The 24,212-nt window shown below is 38.3% G+C and overlaps 1 protein-coding gene across 1 annotated transcript in view; it reads left to right on the forward strand.

Annotated features, from left to right (window-relative positions):
* Nucleotides 1-6,340: 6,340 nt before the first annotated feature.
* The window catches only part of ADGB (androglobin), a 114,213-nt gene continuing 96,341 nt past the window's right edge, over nt 6,341-24,212 (forward strand). Inside the window, 2 exon segments of the mRNA XM_032683883.1 lie at nt 6,341-6,460; nt 23,761-23,905. Coding sequence (XP_032539774.1) covers nt 6,399-6,460; nt 23,761-23,905 — 207 coding nt within the window. The 5' untranslated portion in view covers nt 6,341-6,398.

A 24,212-nucleotide genomic window follows, 5' to 3' on the forward strand; every position in this document is an offset into this window, starting at 1 on the left:
TCCTGTGTACTGTCTTTTTCTAAACTTTAATTAAAGCTGCACAAATGTAAATGCCTGCTTTTACCGGGGAAACAGCCAGTGGAGGTAGACTTTTTGTTTCCCAAACAGTTGTATGTAAATTCTAAACCTCTGCACGAATGGGAAATAGTTTAAGTCATTCTTAGAGACACAGTGCCTGAGTTACCATTTGATATATGGTGATAAAAGGAAATATTAGAAAAAAGTATGTGTAGTAAAACCATAGTACTGAATGGTGGAACACTTTGCTCTTAAACTGTTGCTTCCTTATCTTAGTCTTAATGTCTTGCTACTGACCTTGATTCTAAACAGAACACCTTATTTGCTATAGAAACACAGTTCTCTAAGTGTGTTTATGCCTTCATCCTTCATATGATTGAAGGAAGGGATTGCTAGGGGATTGAAGAAATGGGATTAGCAGCAGGCCAGGAATAAAAATTATAATAATAAAATCCTAGAGAGATGATAATGATTCTGAATGGAAATATATCATTCACTTGACAGTATGCAAAAGGTCACTTCAGAGTTCTTTGTCGTGTAGGAAAATAATATTGAATATAAGGAATATACTGGATTCAGATCTAACTATATAGTGAAGATTATTTGTGCCTGTATTGTTCATGGTCATCATGATGCTCTGTTTGTAGCTCATTTCGCTGCTTCAATTTGTGTAAACAGGAAAAGTATTTGGTGTATTTTTAAATATGTGATTATGGCCTCTTTTTTTATCACCACCTAATAGAGCAGTCAATCAGTGAAAACTTGTTGCTTAGACATCCTACATGGCTTTCATACTCATATGAATAAATTTTACTAAATGGTTATTTTATCATTTTGCTCTGTGCAAATACAAAATTCTTTCTGACCCAAGTACACTAAAAAAACCCTACCTTTTTTAGGTAGAGATGGTGCTTTGGATAGCTTTGGCTCGGTAAGGGTACAAGCAGAGGCCCAGCATCTCTGTTGGTTCTTTCATTCTTTTGCAAAGATATGTGAGACCACCACACTCATTCTCTTTATCACTGGGTAAATTGTCATTTGGCCTGAACTCTAAATGAAGTTAAAATATGCAGGATTTCTGGCCTTATTGCCCATGTAACTGGGAGTAAAAGGTAGCTGCTATGTTTCATGTGGCATGTTTGTCTTTTGCAGGTCCTATTTAATGAAACAAATTGTTCAGCCTTTTGATAAAACATATAGGCTTCTGGTTTTACTTTTTTCTCTTTTTCTTTTTAACTTGAACTTTTAACCTGTGTATTATCATAACCCTTCTGAAAGCTTAACTTACTGGTCTTTTGGAAAGCTCATGGCTTCCTAAAGATTACAGATAGCATGGACAGCCTGTTAACTCTGTTTCTAAACCCTCCTGCCCTTTACTGGTATGTATCAAAACAGTAGGTAGTATCCATCCAGAATAATGGACTTTGTTTCTTGCATTCAGATGGGTATATTTTTTTAAACTTTTTTGTCTCAGAAGTGTCCTGTAGACTGTGATATTGAAGTAATGTTGTATTTGGCCCATATTATCTATTTCTACTGTTCATAATATGTCCAAGCATCTTTGGTTATAATTAGTGAATTTTAGTTGGCAGTACTATCCCAGCATTGATGTAGCAAAAAGTCTACCTGTGAGAGTAGGAACCCACACTGAAGCAGGTTTTCTCACAGGACTTGGGACCCTGTGGGGGACCCATACTGGAGCTGTTCCTGAAGGACTGCACCCCATGAAAGGGACCTACACTGGAGCAGTTTATGAAGCCCATGGGGAGAACTCACTGAAGAAGTTTGTAGAGGACTGTCTCCCATGAGAGGGGCCCCATGCTGGAGTGGGGAAAATGTGAGGAGTCCTTCCTTTGAGAAGGAAGGAGCAGCACAGACAATGTGTGATAAAATGACTGCAACCCCTATTCCTCACCTCTCTATGCCATTAGGTGGAGGAGGTAGAGAAAATTGTGAGTAAAGTTAAGCTGAAGAAGAAGGGAGGGGTGGGGGAAGGTGTCTTTAAGATTTGGTTTGTATTTCTCATTATCCTACTCTGATTTGATTGGTAATAAACTAAACTAATTTCCCCAAGTCAAGTCTGTTCACTCACCAGTTTCTGTCATGGGTAATCTATGTCTGTATCTTGAACCATGAGCCTTTCGTTACACTTTCCTCTGTCAAGCTGAGGAGGGGAGTGATAGAGTGGCTTTGGTGGGCACCTGGTGTCCAGCTAGAGTCAACCCACCACACAGGCAAACTACTTTGCTTGAAACTTAGAGAATTACTGTTTTCAACTGTACTTTGCCTCAAGATATCCAAAAATCACTGCCTTCTAGTATTTAGTAGTTTAAGGAGCAAGGACTTTGTCAGATGGTCCAGTGGGATGCCATTTTTCATTGTGTTATTGTTTTAAGCAGAATTAGATGAGACTTGGCATAGTTCAAATAGTGATGGTGGAACTTGTTTATATCTCTGGCACAAGTGTCGCAATACCTTATGTAATTTTTGTGTTTCAGAAGTTATAGAATGTAAACCACATTGTAGTGTTGTTGTGTTGGGTTTTTTTTTTTATTTAGAGAAGATAACGTATTTTTACGTCGATTTGGTAGATTTGGTAAACAAGTTTTAATATATCTTGCAGACATATCAGTTTATGGTCTTGTTCTTGACTTTTTATGAAGAATGTTAATCACACTCTAAAAAATACTTATCTAGCAATCATATATTTTGCATTTTTAAAATAGTACAACTTTTTGTGTAGCCTGTAACCTCACTTAAAAGTGCACTGAAGTTAATCACTGTCAGAAAGGATATGTTGTGACCTGCAGCATGCCTTTACTTTAGAACAACAAGACTTCAACTTTTTAAATCTCCTGTAAAAAGGTTACGTTCCAAATTGTAAAAAAACAAAATACTAGAGTAAAACAGTGTACTAGGGGATTTAATAGATTCTACAGCAAAAAGGTTGCACTATATTAACATTGTGTATTTTCATTTTTAAACTAGAAATTTTCTACTGTCCCTCAGGCTACAGTCACAATTTCATTATATCTTTTAGCCAAATATTTAGAATACTACCTCCATTTTGTAACAGTTCCAATAGCTACAGTACCACAGTTGACTTTAACTCCAAACTTCAGGTAGGGTTTTGACACAGTATCAAACCCAGGAAGCCTTTGATTTTGACATAGAAAGATATTCCTGTTATGAATCATTAAACATAAAATTAACAAGAAATACCATGGCTCTGCATGTGTCTCTGAGCTACTTGAATTTCCTCTGATGCCTGCTCTTGGGGCCTACACTATATTCTATTCAATATTTAAGTGGAGAGAGGATCAAAATTGGTGGTGATCCCTAATTCATGGAACACTTCAGCCTGAAGTTAAGTATTCGCCCTGATCAGTCTCATGGGACCCAATGGTATTGTGATATTTAAATTGAACTTGGACAGCTGTTTGATATTTTACTGAATATTTTGGTTCTGTGTTTCTCCAAAATGAGACTAGCATGAGAATGTGATTTTTTTTTTTTTTTTTAAAGATAAGTGAAGATAGTAACACAGCTGGGGTTCATCAGAGTTCTTTCTAGCACCATGTCAAATTCAGGGGATGCTGGAATGCTAGAAAAACCATGTCCCTGAAAAGATCAGATGAGACATGGTACCATAAGATATCTTTGAAATGGCAGCAGGCAGAAAGCCCTGGGCTTAGGCAAAGACTATTTTCTGTTAAGCAGCTGGCTGCAATTTTCTTCCCCTATACCTTGTCATACTCCATAAGTTTACCCCAAAAAAATCTCTCATAATCCCTTTCCTCACTTTTCTCCCTAACCTCGGGCTTACTTAAGAGTTAACAGAATACAGCTGCTGGTGAAAGGTTTCAGTCCATCTGTTTGATATTTTGCTCAAATTCAGTTCCTTGGCCTATGTCATCTCCGTATGTGACTGTTCCTAATTGTGCACAGACTGCTCCTCTCAAGCTCTATCACATACTACAGGATTTTTATTTTCTCACTCACAATTGCCCTTTTTTGGATCACCCTTCAGTTTTTATTCTGATCCTTTACTGCCTGCTGTTCCTGAAATGCCAATGCACTGCTATCTTCCCCCTGTTTACAGTTTCCCCACTGACCTGTTCCTTCCTTATATCACTCCCACCTACTCTTTCACTTAGTAAACAGATAAAAGAGAGTAGTGGAAGTAAGGGTGCCCTTCTTTTGATCTTTTAAATGAATTAGTTTCAGAACCTAAATTTTCCTATCATTGGGTAAAAGAAGTGTGGGGGGGAAAAAGTCTCCAAAACCCAAAAAGAAAATCAAAAGCAATTTTATTTCCCTTTCATCTCTTAATTTATTTGCAACCTCATGCTTGAAGATGCAGCATCTGTTCTTATAGAAGCCTCTGTCTGATTTTGACCTTAACATTTTTTTCACGGAAAACTTCTCAGAATCACAGAATAGGTAATGTTGGAAATGGCCTTGGAAGATCATGTATTCCTACGGAAATTTCCTGGTTTTAAGTTTTCACATTGATTCTAATCCTGTCACTTGGCACCTCTGAGAAGAATCTGATTGTCTTCAGCCTACTCTTCAGCTATTTCTAATTAAGGTTTGCTACCCTACCACACTCCCAGGCCTTCTCTTAAGGCAAAAAACTTTTCCCTGTCTTGTTCTGAAATTCTTGTGCCTTCTGTAAAATCAGAGGAGAGTTAAGTCTGGGCTGCAAGACCCCTGAGAGTGGTTTTGGTAGTGTTCTGCTGTCTCCAACTAGTACTTGTAGCCTCTTACACCAACGTTTTATAGATACTTTTCTATAGTATTTTCTCTGCCTAGTAAGTATAGGAAAGAAAAGAGGATTCAGAGGCATATATGGAAATCACAGATTATCTGAGATCTTTTTGTCTGCAGTTTGCATCACAAACTCAGTCCTGTAAATTCCAGCCCAGTCTACAACTTGGTGTCAGCACCCAGCATGGTGTGGAGGTTAACAGCACTATGCTGGTACTAAAGAGGTAGCCAAATGTTTGAACTCACCTCTCTCTTTGCTGGTTTTTGGTTGTGGGGTTTTTTTTTTGTTTTGGTTTGGTTTTTGGTTTGGTTTGGTTTTTTGTTTGGGTTTTTTTTGTTTGTTTGTTTTGTGGTTTTTTTTTATAATCAGTATGCTCTACTAAATATTTGATAGCATAATTGTATGAAGAGAAGACCAACTATTCATTATGAAAAGAAATAAATAAACTTGAAATGTTTATTTGGCTCCCAAGTGAGAAGTGTCCCAAAGTACCTTATTTAGAATGGATGCTGCTGGCCATAATGCTGAAGGAAATGCCAAGATACGGAAGAATTCTCCGCTTTAAAATTTATGAGTATATATCTGGCTGCCTGTCATCTTCATATAAATCAAGATCTGACATTTGTCTAAAACAAGCCTCTAGATGTAGCAGCGACTGCATATTTTTTCCTCTTATTTTTTATCTACTCCTGCTCTCTGCAATTTGACAAACAGATATTCATTGATTTTTTTTCAAATATATATTTCAAAAAGACTGAGACTGAATAAAGAATTTATCACTCACTAAAGACTGGGAAACAGCAAGTAGGTTAAGAGAAATAGGAGCTGTTGGTAATAATGTAATCTGGGGCATGTATTTGAAAGTCTGCATATAAACTAAGATGAAGTTAACTATCTGCTGCATTCAAACCCAGCACATTAATGTTAGTTTTACCTGACCTTGGTGGAATTCCATTCACTTTGGTAATCATAGGCTTTGTATCAGGAATGAGTTGCGTCATTTGAAAATAAAAAGAGAAAACAAAAACTTGCATAATCTAGCTCTAAAATTTCTCTAGGCTGCCAGGGCCCTGCTGACTCATATTCAGCTTGCCGTCGACCAGGGCCCAGGTCCCTTTTCGCAGGCTGCCCTCCAACCTCTCGTTCCCCAGTCTGTACTTACGCCTGTGGTTGCCCCGTCCCAGCTGCAGAATCCGGTTTTTGTCTTTTTTTAAACTTCATGCGGTTGGTGGTTGCCCACCTCTCTAATTTGTCGAGGTCTCTCTGCAGGGCCTCCCTACCTTCGAGAGAGCCGACAGCTCCTCCTAATTTAGTGCCACTGGCAAACAAGTTACTTTCTTTGGAAAGATCCTCGAAGCTGACGCAGAAGATCAGAATGCACCATCACCTTTGTCCGCAAAGGCACTTCACGCCCTGTTTTTGGCTCCTTGAACGTGAAGCAGGCGGTGGGGATGGCGTCCGGGCTCACCCCGCCGACCTGGAGCGAGGACGGGCTCGGTCGCTCCCCCGCGGGGCACCGGGGTAGCGCTGAGGCGGCGCCAGACCCGCCACCTCGGCCCGGCGGGGTTGCCGGGCAACGCGGCGGACGCGGCGGGGCAGCACAGTGGCCATGGCCTCCAAGGGGAGCAAGAAGAAGGATCTCGGCGGCCCTACCAGCGCCTCCCCCAAACCGTGAGAGCCCCGGGAGGGAGGGAGGGAGGGCACGGGAGCAGGGCTGTCCACGCCGCCTGCCCGGACACTGGAGGCGCGCCGGGAAACAGACCAGGATGCCCGGCCGGGGTGCCCTCTTGGCCGGCTAGAAACTTTTCCCCGAGGCTTCCCTTCCTCGGGACCGGGAGGCGTCGTCCGTGCGCACCTGTGCGTGGCGGCCGTGTCGCCATGGCACCGGCGGACACGGGTGCGGGCCCGTAGTCCTGTGCGTGCTCATAGCTGGTGCTGACAAAGTCTGCTTGCTTATGTGGGTGCTTAATTAAAAGGGATTTCAAAAGGCGAGGTGGGGTTTGGTTGTTCTCGGGTTGTATTTTTTTTTTTAGTTTGTTTGCTTGTTCAAACTGGAGGCCCAGCTCACGTCGAAGTTGTGCTCTTTTCCTCCTGTGGTACTTTGTGGTGAGCCTGTCTGGGAGCATCGTCCTGCCAAGCTGGGGGGATGCGTGTCTTGTACCATACCTGGGCTAGCAGCCAGGGTACCTCGGACCTCGAGCATAGCAGAAGGAGTGAAGCCTTCAACTGGTGATCAGGAGCCGTCAGAAGTTGAATGTTCACTGAAATGGTTTTGGGTTTAAAAGAACCTCAAATCAGGACAATAATTTTGGGAATTCAGGCCCCCCCATTTTCATCAGGTAGAGGAACTAAACTAGCTGAAGTTTTCGGGGCAAAATGATTAATGACTCTCATAGCACATAAGTTTCACTTACAGAAGGGAAAAGAATTCCCTGTGCCTGGAATGTTTGCTTTATGTTATAATGAACCCAAGGAAAGTAAATATATTAAAGAAAGCATTCTTCCTATTGATTTCTTAAATATTTCTTTGTAAGTAGCATCTCTTGAGTTATTTTTAAATGATTCACTATTTGTTGAGTGTTTAGTGGCAATTTGTATATTTCTGTGTAAATGTATATTTCTTCCTGCAAGGACAAATAAATAAATAGAAAGCATTGACTTTCTTTCACGGTTGCTGTTTTGACTTGTGAGCTCAATTTCTGTATTTTGAGCAGCTTTCTCATCCTAAATTATGTAAGCCTGAATGCATGGTGCTCTCAGGCTTGAAATGAAAAAGGTATCTGATGTATGTGCTCATGCCCTTTTCTTTTTGTCTGCTATAACTGAAAGTTTCCATTGTATCACTTATTTCTCTCTTGAAATCATTCTCAAATGCTCCTTTGTTCTTATTTCATTTCTAGTTACGCAGCCTTTACTACACAGTAGTTTCTTATTTCATATTATATTTCTGTTTGATATTTCACACCTCGATTCCCATTTTGTTTACTTTTCTGTTGTTGCAGACTGCCAGTATCTAATTCTTCCCACTTCCCCACTGCACCCTTTGTTAGTAACTTTGTTGTTGTTGTTTTAGCCACAGCCGTGCAGCCTCTCATATTTACTGTTTCAAACAGTTTATCAAAATTTTTCTGGTCATGTCTAAGCCATCAGGGACACTTTATTTTTTTAGCACTGTCGGAGAAAAAGAAGGGAAGTTATTTTACATAGGGTGGAGTAGCTTAAAGATGTCCTAATGGTAGCTTAGTAAGTTTGTTTCTTCTGTAGTCTAGTAACATGTTGCGGTAACCTGGTTGTAATGCAGAACTGTCATAACACAGAATAAATAGCTTGTATTAGTGTTTTTTAAATTAAGCTTATACCTTCTGCTTTAACTGTAGCATGTCTTTTGTGTTTGTCGTGTGATAAACCACTGTGATACAGAGTGCCCCTCTAGTAAACAGGGGTAACTCTCAGCAGTAAACTTCTGAATGTTTTGGTGCCATATACATTTCCATATGAATTCTTATTGCCCTGAATGGTATTCAGGCATATGGAGATATAAGCTGAATTATTTTTTTTTAATCTTATCTTACTATTTTCTTATTTGATGGAACAGCTCTTAGTATACAGAACTACCCCTGTTTGTATGTGAATCTAGATTTATATTATCAGAAATGCTGATAGTGTAAAAGGGGAAAACAGGAAATCTGTGACACAAAAAAAATCGAAAGTTACAGCAATTCTGACACTGATTTCCTAACTAATCTATCCCCACTCATTTTTTGTCATTCATTCTGGAATGTTACTAAGGCCTTTTGGATGAATGGATGAAAAAGCGTTGGTTTAAGTCAATGCACGTCTTTCCAAGTTCAGCAATTGACCTGATAAACTTTGATTAAGTTGTCAGGAAAGATTTTCCTTTAGCTTCTGTTGAGCTGTAGATAATGAATTTAAATCAATGAAAGCTAATGACAGCTTACTAAACTTTTGAATACATATTTTTTTGTCTCAAAACAAAAATTTTATTGCAAAAGTAGCCCCATTTTCTCATGAAACAGTAGAGAATGGTGCTATAAAATAGTTGAAATTTTGATTTCAGCACTTGCTATACTTTCATACTGTTTTGCACTGTAAATTTTGCTTTCTGAGTCGATTAAAGGCTCTATTATACTACAGTATTTAGTCTCAGTAAGAACTTCATCCTACCAAAAACCCCCACGTATCTCAATACTCTCTAGTCAAAAATCTCTGTGAAAACCTGGTGTTTATGAAAGCAGTGAAAATTGTTGATAGTTGGGAACTGAACACAGTGGGACTAAAAGTTTACCCTTGGGAACACATTTAAGACCTTGAATAACCTTTCTTCTTTCTTGCCCTTGTTTCTCAGATGGATTGCAATTTATAAACCAAACCCAGTATTAGAAAGGTACTTTAGCATTCTTTGTCTCTCCTAAGCATTGAAACATATTTTTTTTTCCTTTAGTCATGCTATATGCGAGTGGTTTCCAAACTTTTTCTGATTGTGCAACCCAACTAGTAAAAGGGGTTTGAGTGCACCCCTCCAGTATATGTGTACTTATTCCTTTATCAGTTGTATACATGAACTACTCAAGCTCTAATATTTTTTTCCCTTGTGCACACTCCCTACTTTGGAGACCACTGCTATGAGCTGCAGAATTCCTATAGAGGCAACAAGCAATTAGACAGTTTCAAGTTTTGAACTATACTCTGCTAACGTTTATAGGGAGCTTTTTGTTTGGATTAGGCTTATGGTTAAAACTTAAAATCTACAGACAGTGATTTATGCAAAATAGAGGCTGTATTTCATTTTTCAACTTTCCACATTGCTTCTAGACTGCTTTACCCTTTATCATAGGACTTGTGATGTCAGAATGATGGGAATGCAATTGATAGCAAACAGATTGATATGTTATTTCTTTGTTTGGAAATGGAAAAATTCTGTATAATGAGGAATATCTGTATTCCAGTAAAGTATTCTGTGTTTACAGGTCTATGAGAACAAGATAAAAATGTCATTCATTTACTAGAAAGTACAGTTCTGGCCCCATATGCGGAGAACATTCACTCTTCTGATTTAAGGCTAGATCTGTGTCATTGTTATCAAGAAAAATTAGGAGAGTACTGACCCGATTCTCTAGGAGTCTGCTCTGGGACAAATGAATAGTATTGATGCTCTTAATATTTATAATTGTTGAGGAAAAGTGCTGAGCGTGGTGATAAAACCAACTCTTCTGTGTAACTCTGTGATTCAGTCCTCATTTTGTTTGGTAATCCTTGTGTCGGATGGATAACACTATGTTTCATCAGGTAATGATTTTCTCCTAATTCTAGAAAATATTGTTTCTTTTTCAAGTGCATTGTGGAAATTGGAAGTACATCTTATACACACACTGTAAGATTGCACCTGTGTTCATTGGAGATATAACAATTACTTATTAGATATTTGGATTTCAGTAAGGCTGTTGATGCCATCTCTCACAGTATCCTTCTGAACCAAATGGCCAGCACACAGCTGGGTAAACACATCATATGATGAGCAACAGGCAGAAAGCGTCAGAGTGAATGGGGTAACATCAGACTGGTGACCTGTTACTGGTGGGGGGGTTCTACAGGGCTCCATCTTAGGCCCTGTGCTCTTCAATATCTTCATAAATGACTTGGACACAGGCTTCGAAGGAGTACTAAGTTTGCAGATGATCCAAAATTGGGAGAAGCTTTTGGCTCCCTCAAAGGCAGGGAGGCCTGGTTGAGACCTCGACAAATTAGAGGGCTGGTCAACTACCAACCATGTGAAGTTTAACAAAGATAAGTGCTGAATTCTGCACCTGGGATGGGGCAACCCTGGATGTGCATACCTTGATATCTGTTTGTGTTCATTCTCTTACCCCATTTATTCAGACCGTTTGTGAGACAGAGACAATTCCTGTACAAATTTTGTGTCAATCTGTAAGAACCTGGGTAGTGTTGCTATTCCTGTATCTGAAAGAGAAATAGATGCTTGCAAGCTGTCTGAGAAAATGCCTTGTAAGTTTAGTATTCTGTGGTAATTGCAAGATAGGTTTTCTGTGTTTTATTTTAAAACAAAACTTGCAGTTACAGTGATAAAAATGTTAAAAAGACTGTCTTTTGACTAATATTGTCTTTTTGATAGTAAATGCTACTTGTTTTATATGCAACTAATGATCAAAATCCTAAATAGAAATATCAGTATATAAAAAGGCTAATATTTTTTGAAATAATTTGTAAAAAAAATCCCAAAAGCAGACAGTGCTTATGAAAAAAAAGTTACACCATTATAATTTCAATTGCTGTGAATAAAGTTAATGTAGAAGGCCCCTGAAAGTAACGTGTACAAACATCTGGGCAATATATTTTGATCACCTTAAAATCACTTTTCTTAATTTCCAGTAAGATCAGGCTTCTTTTTTCCCCCCATAATTGCATAGAAGAGTCAGCACAGTCATCTGCACTGTGGAAAATCAGTCAGAATTATTGGTGGATATATTGCATTGCTGGAATGGGACCTCAAAAACATATGGAGAAGGCAGGAAAATTGCTTTGAACTTGCTTAGGCAGACTTCCCGTGAGTCTCTACGGGATGCTCCATTGGGTCTGGCATCATTATTGCTTTCTAATTAGGTAGCAATTCCCTTCAGGAGCTAAGCAGTTGCTAGAGATGACAGGCTGAAGAGCTCAAAAGAGCTGCTGCCTTTATAGCTTTTCTTAATTGCACCATTAGAAGCTACCAAGAATGTGATCTTTCCCAGGTTTCAACAGCTATGGTGAATAGGAATTGATGTCTCTGTTGGCACTGAAAGAGAGTCTGGCTAGTAAGAATGGATAATGAATTAAATGCTTTTTAAATTAATTTGATGAAGCTCTATGCCATCAAGCCCAATCTTCTGAATTAAACCTGAGCCATCAGCATCTATCTCAATTAGGGTTTGGGCTATTAGGGAAAAAAGTGAGGAGTTAATGGTCGGTGCCAAGAGAAACAAGTGATTTAGGGGTAATTGTGGCACAGGCAGAGGTCACCAGTGTATATAGAGGAAGGTCAGAGTAGTGCTGAAGTTCTTTTTAGAGAGTGCAGTGGTTGACAGCAAGTTGAATATGAGTCAGCAGTGCCCTGGCAGCCAGGAGGGCCAACCGCGTCCTGGGGGCTACCAGGCAAAGCATCACCAGCTGGTCAAAGAGGAGGATTGTCCCGCTCTGCTCTGCACTGGTGTGGCCTCATCTTGAATACTGTGTGCAGTTTGGGGCGCCACAGTATAAGAAAGATATTAAGCTCTTAGAGAGTGTCAAAAGGTAGACAACAAAGATGGTGAAGGGCCTTGAGGGGAAGCCCTGTTAGGATCGGCTGAGGTCACTTTGTTCAACCTGGAGAAGAGGAGACTGAGGAGAGATCTTATCACAATCTACAACTTCCTGGTGAGGGGAAGAGGAGGTGCAGACACTGATCTCTTCTCTGTGGTGACAGTGACAGGACCCAAGGCAATGGCCTAAAGTTGTGTCAGAGAAGGTTTAGGTCAGATATTAGAAAAGAGTTCTTCACCCAGAGGGTGGTTGGTCACCGCAACAGGCTCCCTGGAGAAATGGTCACAACACCAAGCCTGTCTGAGTTCAAGAAGGGTTTGAATGATACTCTCAGACACATCGTGTGACTCTTGGGGATTGTCCTGTGCAGGGCTCAGAGTTGGACTCGATGATTCTTGTGGATCCTTCCAACTCAGCGTATTCTGTGATTCTGTAAAGAGCAATATTTACTGCTGATGTATGCTTAAGGACCAGCAGAGACAGGCTGAAGCCTGGACTGGCCGGAAGAAATTACCTAAGTTTAGCTTTGTGCCTGGTTGATTGCAATGAGTAGCAGGTTGCTGCACTGCTGTGGTACAGTGAGTTGCTGCACCAAAGTCTAGGATTACCTAATGTTCATTGTTAAGATTAATGAGACAGTAAGAACAGAAAGAAATAGTGGCATTGGTAGTTCATACTTCTATTCCTATATACCTAGGATAAGCTTTCAGCCAAGGCTTGTGATTGAGGTTTTATCCACTGCCAGCATGTGTTCTTTAGGTAAGTATACTTAAGGTTTAGACTACAACAGTGGTTTAGAGAATAGAGACTGAACAAATTGATTTTTTTGTGTTTTGCATTGGGATTGCTAGATTGGCTGAAGTTTGGGAATGGCAAGAACTAATAACTTGTGGATAAGAGGATGATGGTTGAACTTGAAGCTGATTTTAGTGTTGTGCTGGACCTTTCATGTTAGTTAATATAAATGTTAATGGGCACTAAATATTTACATGGAATCATGGTACAAGTCTTCAGAAAAGAAATCCATTGAAGATTCTATAAATACGTAGCAACCATATCCGACTCAGGAAGTGCTTGAGCTAAAAATTCTTAGGGACTGTTAAAAGTATTTGCCAACTATACTGCATATGCCTTTATGCTCTTTGTAGGCTTTCAGTTGCAAGTATTGTTTGAGACGAGATGTTGGGCTACAGTTCACCCATGCTCTCATTCAGTATTCCTGTTCTCATGTTTGTGAGGGTAGCCCAGTGGTACATCTTTGTGTTCCAACATTTGTTTTATTTGAGAGAAGGGGTTGCTATATTATTGTAAAAGCTAGTTAGAATCATATGTAGATGCTTATGCTTGTTTTTGACTGCATGAACTAGGTCAGAGATGAGTATGGCATGGTGGCTATAACTAAGTTCTGCTCGAGACTTGAAACAGGGTGAACATTTTGGACAAAATACATTGAGAATACTAGTCCTGATGTTTGCAATTTTTGGATTAGGTGTATCCATTTTATGGTTATTTCTGCCCCATTTATTAGAAACTAGGCTGTCTTTAAAAATACAATTAGTTTTGAGTGTTGTGGTTTAACCCCATCTGGCAGCTCAGAGCTACACATCTGCTGGCTTACTCCTCCCCAGCAGGATGGGGGACAGAATCTGGGTAAAAATGAAAAAACTTGTAGATTTAGGTAATGACAACTTAATAGGTAAAAAGCAAAGCAAACCAAGGAATTCATTCGATGCTTCCCATGGGCAGACAGATGTTCAGCCATCCCCAGGAAAGCAGGGCTCCACTTATAGTGGGGACTTGGGAAGACAAATGTCATCACTCCCAACATCTCTCTTTTCCTTCTTTTTCCCCCAGCTTTTATTGCTGAGTGTGACAACATATGGTGATGTGTGCCTGTTTGGTCAGTTGGGGTCAGGTATCTGGACTGTGTCCCCTCTGGTCCCTTCTTGTGCTCTTCCAACACACTTGCTGGCAGAGCAGTGTGAGAAGCAGAAAAGGCCTTGACTCTGTGTAGTCACTTCTCTGCAATAACTGAAACATCCCTGTGTTATCAACACTGTTTCCATCGCAAATCTCAAATATATCCCCTCTGTACAAGCTGCTGGGAAGAAATTTACCTGAATCCTAGCCAAACCCAGTACAGCTACTCACTGGACTTTGCAAGGGAATGAAGATTTATATGAAAAAATTTAAACCTGCACTGCATTCATAAGGTGCTTTACAATTGTAATTGGTAACATATTACAATATTTTTATATTCTTACTACAAAGCTGATTTTCGATAACTTGGGAGGTTCTTCTATCTCAAATATCTCAGTCCAGATCCTTTCTAACCAAAGCAGTTAATGCTTCACAAGACTGGGAGTAAGCTGTAGTGTATCTTGAGCAACAGCAATTGTTCATTTCCAGTTTGCACCTACTGTCCTGATTAAGCTGAGGATGTTTTGATATTACAGTCTGTTTTAGCAATCTGTTAATTGCAATATTTCCAAAGATAAACAATTATATTAATTTGAATGGCTGTACAGAGCATTTTTGAAGGATTTATTGCTTGTTTGCATTACCTATATTGACAAGACATTTCCTGTTCTTCCAAATAATTTAGGAGCAATAGAGATCTGCAATGGCCCAGGATTCCAGGACATCCAGCTTCACAACTAAAGGGAGAATTATCAATGTACCTTAAAAATTAACCGTCTGAAACCCTAGCAAATGCCCATACATACTTTCTGCAGATGTAGTAATGTTAGTGAATAAATGTGTCATGATCTTAGATTCAATTTGGGTGAAACGGTTTAGTCCATAATTGTTCTTCCAAAGTTATTTGTTGCATCATTGTACATCTGCAAGCTCTCTTACTGTACTATTGCACTAATACCTAAATTTTAAGCTAATTAAAGCTAGAGACATTCCTGAAGATTTTATATTGTTCTTCTTCAATATGAAAGATTCACTTTTCATTTATTGTTTTTTATTGTCTATTTGTTTTGTAAGTAACTTGTATTTCCAAGGGCACTAATTTTGTTAGTTGCAGAAACAGAATTTTTAGTGATATCTTTTTCTGGCCAGAAAGATGAGGATCTCACTTTCAGCACCTGTGCTTCATTCATTGAAATTTTTCAGTGTGTAAACACAGTATAACTCTAATTGATATAGTCAATTTGTTGGTAATTTTTCCCCCCTTTGGTTTACCTTTAACTTTTTTTTTAGTTTCATGCTTTGTGGTAAGACAATGGGTTTTTCCCCAAGTAAATAAAGCACACATAATAAAATAGCGTGTAAGTCGACCAGTAAGTTTAATTTCTTAATAACTAGATTACATGTTAATTAGGAAATTATGTATTCAAATTAATTTTCCTAGTTAGTTCCAATTAAATCAATGAACCCCTCAGAGCTCAGCCTACTTGTTCTGTAGATTTCAAACTTCATGGACTCATGGGCATGAAAACATTAAGTAATATCCTAGTGACACTAAATGCTGTACTCCCTACTAGACTTAGTTTTAGGTTTTTCTTTCCATGAAACTCAAAGCATTGTCAGAGGATCTTGGAGGCAAACACTCCATGAGCCATTGGTTGAACACTGTACAATCAGATTGTGCAAGAGAAGTCTAAGACTTCTATTAAGATGAACAGTGTAATGAGCAGCGTAAGAGAGAAAAACAACTTTCAGCAGAAGTCATCATGGCTAGGCTTTGTGAATGAAGATTTGAGAAGGATTCTATCCACATTAGCTACAAGCGCGCTGGTGGCTAAAAAGGCCAATGCGAGATAGACAAGTCCGGTTGCAAAAGGCACGACGGAAAGACTCCTTAGGCAGTATTGGCAAGACACAGTTCTTTCTGCGTTGTCTTTTCTCAGAAAAAGTGCTGTTGAAAGAAAATACTAGTAATTGTGTTTTGAAACTAGGGAGCATTCTTAAAATATCACATTAGAGACTGTTTGCCTTGGATTATTCATCTACTTAAGCAGAACAGTCTTTATCTTCTTCCATGTGAACTCTATAATCACCACTGAAGAAATGGGATTTCCTGGTTTTCTTAACAATGAATGCAAAGTGCTTTTGAAATGAGTTGGCCTAAATCCATAGAAGTACTAGCATGCTCTGCCATGCAGACACTTCTATTTCTTAGTTAATTGCTTGGTTACCATACAGAAGGGACAAAAGGTTTTTACAAAAGCCAACAAGGAAGTAATGCCAAAGAAAGGAACAAAGCACAGTTCATTGTTCTTAAGATATATGAGTTTGAGTATCAAACCTTAGTGTCAAAAGAGGTGTTGCAATCTTCTCTGTTGTTATAGCTGAATCTAAGGTCAACTCGGTTCTTTTAGTAGGAAACCCTGGGAGAAACAAACTCAGAAAAGTTATGGTTCTATAATTTCTAAGGTGCTGTACAGTTATATGGGGAAATATGACTTCGGGTTCCCTCTTTAAATAAAATTATTTGAAAAGAGATCTTCCTCTTCCTTGGAGGACAACCAGAAGAAGTGGATGCTCTATGGCTGTACTGTTAGTAGTTTCTCACACAGAGCTTGGTGGAGGTAAAGTCCCCCACCTGGCATGCTCCTTTTCTTCTTTATTTTTATCCAGAGTTTGGCAGTTATGTGCTACTTGAGATAGGCTGTTCCAAAAGGTATAGATCATTCTTTACAGAGAGGGTAATCAGCCATTGGAATGGGCTGCCCAGGGAAGTGGTGGATTCTCCATCCCTGGAGGTTTTTAAGATGAGGCTGGACGTGGCACTTAGTGCCATGGTCTAGCAACTGTGATGGTAGTGGATCAAGGGTTGGACTTGATGATCTCAGAGGTCCTTTCTAACCTGTCTGATTCTATGATTCTATGATTATTCTCGCCTGAGTCATGTCTGATGTCAAAGAGTTCTGATGGCTAATTATGTGCTGAGCAGTCCAGTGTTTTCTTTTATTGGTTTTAAATTTGCTCTGGTTTATATTAGACACATTGGTTTTTCTTGTATCATAACAACAGATAAATAATCCACTCTCTTCTATGCTGCTCATTATTTTGTACATTTGCTCCATTCTCTAAACTTTTGCCCGTTGCCAAACTTCCAAAGTTATTTTTACATTGCTAGGGTAACTGACCTAAATATTCTATTTCATGTAAAGGACATATAATTGATTATACTGAGTGGCATTGTACTAATTTGTTGTATTGTACATTCTGTTTCTAATGTGTCATAGTGTTCTATTTACTTTCCTTGACTGTACTTGAACAGAGTTCTTAATAATGACAGAAAGCTCCTGATCTTGAAGTGTTATCATTAACTGAGAACTACATAACCCATAGTCATTTTCTGCTAGTTGGAAGAACAGTGCATTGATCAAATGCAGACCATTGATTTGGTCTGCAAATTGGATGTAGCTGTTACTTGCTTTCAAATCTATGACTGCAAGATGCAGCTCAGACCCCTTCTTATCTGTGGTAGTCTGTTCACTTGGTCTGTCATCAACACCTTTTGAAACCAGTTAACGTTAAAGGATTTGGAACAGCTCACAACAGCCCCACCTGGAGCACTCAATTTTAGCTGGAATTCTAAATTGTAAAGACCAAAAATCAGGCAATATTTATAGGGCAACAAATGCAATTGGGCTGAGAACAAACTGAAAAATAAAAGTTTTAAAATGCACAGTGCTTCTAGACCCCTACTTTCTATCAGTTTTTCTTTGAAGTAATGTCCAAGACACACCACTACACCTTGTACAGTTTACACAAGGGATTTGGCATGCAAGATTTTCCTCTCTGCTGCTAGAAACTGGAAAGCAAACCAAGAGGGAACAACTTACTTTTCATTAATATGAAGACACATAAAAGAACACATGGACTTCTAGCTGGCAATGCTAAATGTGAGGCTAGGTGACCATTTCTGTGAGAAAATGTGTGTGTGTTTGAAATAGGCTCATTCTTGAAAAACTGCTGAGGTCTATTAGTAGTTCATCTGACATCTACAAGGATGTCAGCTATGTTTAGAAAGGAGAATATTACGCTTGAAACTAGTGATCTAAATTACCAACCCCTTTAAAAATAATATGCCTAATAATAAAGATTAGTCAGTTGGTGTTCATCTTTTCTTTCTATCATCACTTTAATTTTCCACAGTTTGATTGTACTTCACACAGAAAGCACTCCATGCATTGTGAGGAAGAAATCCTACCTCAGTACACAAAAGTGAAATGACAATACCCATCGTCATAGGCTTTGCAAGCAACTATCATTGCAACATAAATGCTTTACAATTATTTGTTCTGCTCATCATACCTAAATTGCATTCATGGCTTGAGACTGCCCAGATGTGAGGGCTCTGAGCATTTAGATTAGTGTATTTTAATTCTGCAGAGAATCCTTTAAGTTTTGACTCCAGTGTCCAAAATAAGATTAATGGTAAGTCACTGTAAACAACGCATTCATATTTTAGTTTTATTTTGTAATTTCTACTGACTATTCTAATAATAAAGAAAAACCTATATTGCCTTAGCTGCTTATTAGATTATGTGGTTGTGACTCATTGCGTTCATTCCTCTTCTGAAGAATGGCACAAGGTATGAAGAAAAAAGAGCAAATCTTTTTGCCACAGAGTTAGTGATACTTGACCAAACTTTTTCGTATCCTTTCCAGATTCTTATGAACTTTAGTGTTACCATTATTTCTGCTGTGGGTTTATAAGATATTCAGATGCTACTTTTTATAAATCATTTCAGCGATTGGAGTTTAAAAGAACTTCTACTATAAATAAGGTCTTTAAAGGAGCCTTTTGTCTTTGAGTTCTGAAGAGATTAAGGAAAAACTTATATAATTTCTCTACAGGGGATATTTGGAGAGAACCTTGAACCGTCTGTTTGTTCTCTGCCCTTTTTCCTAATATAAAGGCCTCTGCTGAGACCAGAAATCATTTCTTCTGACTGTTCAAACAATCCAAGGAAAGGGACGCTTTTTTTTTTTTACTGCCTCATGCTGTCTTTCTGAATTCTAAAAAAACCTGTATAGTGTCACAAAATTATTATTGTCTGGTGATCCAGAGTGACATGAGTACTGGGAAAGGAAGGTGGAGTAGCCATGCTGTTCTGAAACTAAATACCAATACTTCTGTAATTCTCTTGAGAAGACTTCCTTCAGTCTTGCTGTGTTCCCTCAGTAAGGAATGATCATAGATAATTTACAGATAGATTTAACTGTTTTAGGAAGACTGCTCCTTAGACTCCATTGACCATGTTGACAAGATCTTGCTTACAGAGTGGGGTAGTGTGTATGTCCTCAGGCTAAATAAATGACTATGTGGTTTAACTTGAGAGAGCACACTTCCTTGTGGGCTTGTTTCCTGTCTCTCTGTTGAATCTGAAGTCTCTGAAAAATTTAGGTTGCAATCTGTCTGCAGTTTTTTCCCTGTTGTGTTTCTCTATCCTGCCATCCCCCATTTCCCCTGTTAGCACTATATCAATTATACCAGTATTCTTGGAGAAGCTGCTTAAAGGGTCAGAGGTGAATTAGTGCCAACTTCATAGTGTTTCTCTCATTTGGCAATTTATTCTTCCTTTTTCTCCTTTAGGGTTTAGCACAGGATTAAAAAGAAGTGTACCCATAAGTTAGTTTAGAAACTACTCTTACACAATGAAGCCATGCAGCCTGAGTATAAAATACCAGCAATTTCCATTGGCCTTGTGTCATATAGTTTGTTTCAAAGAATTCTCAGTGAGTTATAGTGTCATCATGTCTGGGCTTCGCAAATGAAGATTTGAGTTATATTATTCAGTTCTTGTAATAAAGGAACTTCTTAATAGCCTTACTCCAAATACAGTATTTTAATAAATTCAACTGTCTTTTTTCATTTGTTATTTATACTTGGAGACCAATTAAATTGAAGTTATTTATAAATTTTTCCAAAAGTTTATTGAATTATCCTTTTAGAGATGCTGTAGCATTGGGCTTCCCCAGCTTAGTTTAGACATCTCAGTCATAGATTGCATTGTTTCCATGTCTTCCACACTGTTAGTGTTGAGGGTATTCTGTTACGTCAAAGTGTAGTGAAAAGTAATTTTGTGTGTGGAACTAAGTTAGGAGTGTCTTTCCATATCTCATTGTTGCTTTTTAAAAATACACTTTTTTATTATTCCATTATTGTCCCAAAGCAGTCAGAAATCTTATAGCAAGAAATGAGGAGGGTCTCCGAGTAACATGATCTAGTGGAAGGTGTCCCTGCCCATGGCAGGGGGGTTGGAACTAGATGATCTTTAAGGCCCCTTCCAACCCAAATCATCCTATGATTATATGATTCTATGAATTATTGCGATTATGATTTCATTTTTTTGGGGAATGGCTTCGGAGCATCTTTATTATTATTATAAGTGAAAATTCCATGCTTCTCTATAAATATTTAAAAGAGAAAATGCTGACTTAGAGGTAGAAAAAAAAGATTAAAAAAAATTAGTTGTCCTTGAATATTTCAAATCACGGCATACGCCATTCGTATTTCATCTGAAGTAGGAAAAAACTGCAAAAAATGAGAATTCTAAATTATCGGTTTTTTGCACATGTAAGAAGCTGTCAGGAGTTGTATTTAAACCAGCGTTAAAAGGGGTCAGGTTTCAAAGTATCACAAGTGTTGAAGCTGTTGGTACAGCTAGAATTTTGGTTTTTATTGTTCTTTATGCATGAGGCTAGTGCAGATGCAACAGATTCTTTGAAAAAACTAGAACTGATAAAAACATTCCTAGTAATCCAAAGAAACTGATAAATACTTCAGGGTTTTCAATTGCTTGTTAAATATTGAATATAGAATGAAGCATCATTTGAGTCTTCAAGAAAACGCTGGAGAAAAAATTGTACTATTAATGAAAGATCAAAGGCAATAGAGAGTCAATTTATAGATTACTGAAGTGACAAAGATGAAAAAGTAAAGTGAGGTATCACTTTGTAGAATACATATTCCTTCCAGTTAGAGAGATAGAAGCTATGTTTGGGAATTTTTTACACAACAGAAGGCACAGATGGTATTGAATTTTCACAACTGTCTTCCATTAAGAATTACTGGTAGTGTGGATGAATGTGGCTAATGTCTAGACAGTGAGAAATCTTTATTTTTACCCATTTCTTTGTCCTTACTATTGGTAACAACAAAACTATTATGAAATCACAGAAAATGTTCATTGAATGGTGCATCTGGGAGCCATCTAGTTTCAAACTCCCTGCTCAAGCAGGGTCAGCTTACATCAGGTTTCTTAGGTCCTTGTCCATTTGAGTTTAAATAGTTTCCAAGCACTTTAATTCTGAAGATCCAAATCCCAGATTTTAAGATGAGCGTAATATTTGCCTTTTTCTAGTCATCAGAACTTTTCTCAGTTGCCATGGTATTTTGAATATGATTGACAGGAACCTTGTAGTGACTCCAGTCAGCTCTCTCAGTACCTTTGCTCACATCCCAACTGGCATCATGGAGCTGTGTGTGTCCAGTTGTATTAAATGCTATCTAGCTGCCTTCCTCTGCTGTAGATAATGCTTTGCTCCCTCAGACTCTCTAAGTAGAATCTTGGACTGGGAGGCCTGAGAGCCAAATTTGCAAACAAAACCCAAGACAGAAAAAGGCATTGAGTATCTTGGCCTTTCCCATGTTCTTTGTCATTAAGTTCCCCACCCCACTGAGCAGCAGACATGCACTTTCCTTACTTAGTCTTCCTTTTGCTGCCAGTATACTTTACAGAAGCTTTTCCCCTTTCTCTTAACATCCTTTGATGATTTCTACTCCAGCTGAGCTTTTGCTTTTGTAGTTTCATTGCGCTACACTTGAGCAATGTCTGTTCCCCCAAGTGACTTGTCCCTGCTTCCACCTTCTGGGAGATTGGGCTTAATAGTATTTTCAGCTGTCACTTGCTACACACCATTTTCCCTAGTCAGACCATTTATGTAGTCTGTGTTTGGCTTTAGAATATAGTCATAAATCTTGTTGCACTTATATAGGAGCAATAATTGAGTATTGTGTACAACAACTGAAAAAGAGCATATGACACTGTGTTCATTTTATCTGAAATGTAAAATGCTTTTGCAATCAGATTGATACTGTAAATCATAACCAGATTTCAGTTTTTTCTATGAAGTCACCAAAATCTCAAGAGAAAGCAATAATTCAAAAATTTAAATTGTGTGTATGGTTTTATATGCTATCACTGGTGGTTTGCACATCCACAGGTGTAAATATCCACATGATATGATATGCAATATATGTCCAGGAGGTAAAAAACCCTCTGTTCTCAAATATCAAAAAAATCCAAAATTGGAAGATTTCCCTTTGAAATCTCTTGAAGATATAAGTTCCTAAAGAAATTAAGCTTTAATTTTTATTAGAAATATTTTTTGGCACCAATTTGTAAAGTTAGCTCTTCAGCTGTAGCCCAAAACACTGTTATCTTCCTGATCTCCTGGACATATTTGTAGTAATTCTGCTGTTCCTCATTAAAAAAAAAAAAAAAAAAAAGAATAAAAAAAGGAAGGTGCTTGTGTTTGGTATGAGGAAGGTGTTTGTGTGTGGTATGAGGAAAGAGAAAATGACAGCTTCTTTAGCTTTTTATGACTGATGTGTATCATGTAATAGAAATATCATGTTACCATGTAAGTATATTCTTAATGCTGCAGCTTACTGCTGAGTATCAAAGAGGAAATTCTGACCTTAGTCTATTTTTCTAGCGAGTCAAAGTCTGTAAGTTTTTCTTCTGTAATAAGATTTGTTTAAACCCTTTTGCTCAGTTCTTGGTGGCATGTTTCTTCTTGAGTCCCTTCAGCTTCTTCCTTTTGTTCTTTTGAGTGAGCAACATCTACTGTTTATTTTCAATGGGTTTGGGAAAATATAATTGTGACCTGCGTGTACTTTCTTTGCCTCTAGATTTGGTAGTTAAGGAGGAAGGAGCTGATGTATTCTCATTCTAGCTAATTCAGATTTCAGTCCACTGTATGCACTGAAAGAATGACACGCAGAAGGTACTACTAGTGCTAGTTGGTGGCTATGAATGCATTGTGTCTTAGTCTTGTGAAAATGCCTGCAGTCTCAGCAAACTGTTTGCCAGAGTTCTGAAACCCAAGAAGAAGGTAGTGAGAGTGCTGGGAGCACAAGAGGCCCTGAGAATGTGAGAATGAAACTATCTGGAGACAGAACTGGCTGGTCTAGCAGCTCACAGATTCCTAGACGTGAGTCTTTTTCCCCAAGATGAGTTTTACCCATGGCAAGCTCCTTTTTGTTGGTTAAAGAAATAAGTCAGAAAAAAAGAAAGAAAACCTTCATATTGGGGAAGTGAGTTGAACTGGATCATGAATGCTAGGACTGGCACAGGAGGGGAAAGATAACAATGTGTCTTGAAGCAGAGGAAAAGGAAGAGGGTGGAAACTGTCCTCAGATTGTGGTTTTGTGCTTCAGCTATCCCATTTACCTCAGCAGGATTCCTCATATAAATGCATTTAAATATTTCATTAGTTTATACCTAATAACACCATCTAGCACTTCTATAGGCTTGCTTATCTTAGTGACAAAAAGTTACTGTAGTTACAAACACTAAAATTTCTATTACAGTACATTAAAAAAAGAATATATGGTAAAAATCTCCTGCTACTGTTGTCTAATATATTATTCATTTTTATTCATGCCACTATGTGTTTCCCAGGGCACCTGCATCTTCCCAGGTAGGTACTTCAAGTGAGAAGTGGACATTTCCTATTTGGCCAGAATGGAATGATGCAGATATCAATGCAGAAAAATGGGATCCTGGGAAACCTGGAAAAGAAAAAGCTGGAAAAGGTCAAATTTCAGTAAGTTGTGTGACACATACTATTTCCCTTCATTTTTTGTACTTGTATTTACTTCAAAATAATGTGTTACTGATAAATCATATGATATCTTTTCAATGTGTGTAAGTAGTTCCCTATTAAACTGCAGTAATAAACTAGAAGTATTGTGCATCATTTATTTATTACTTTTGAAGTGAATTGTTTACATTAATGCACACAGTGTGTGCATTAATGTGTGCACAATAATGGTTTAAAAAAATTCATCCCCAAAATCTGTTTCATAATATAATTAAAACTGGGGATGTGGGAAGAGCTGAACTGTTGTAGT

This window comes from Chiroxiphia lanceolata, chromosome 3 (genome assembly GCF_009829145.1).
Source record: "Chiroxiphia lanceolata isolate bChiLan1 chromosome 3, bChiLan1.pri, whole genome shotgun sequence".
Taxonomy (NCBI): Eukaryota; Metazoa; Chordata; class Aves; order Passeriformes; family Pipridae; genus Chiroxiphia; species Chiroxiphia lanceolata.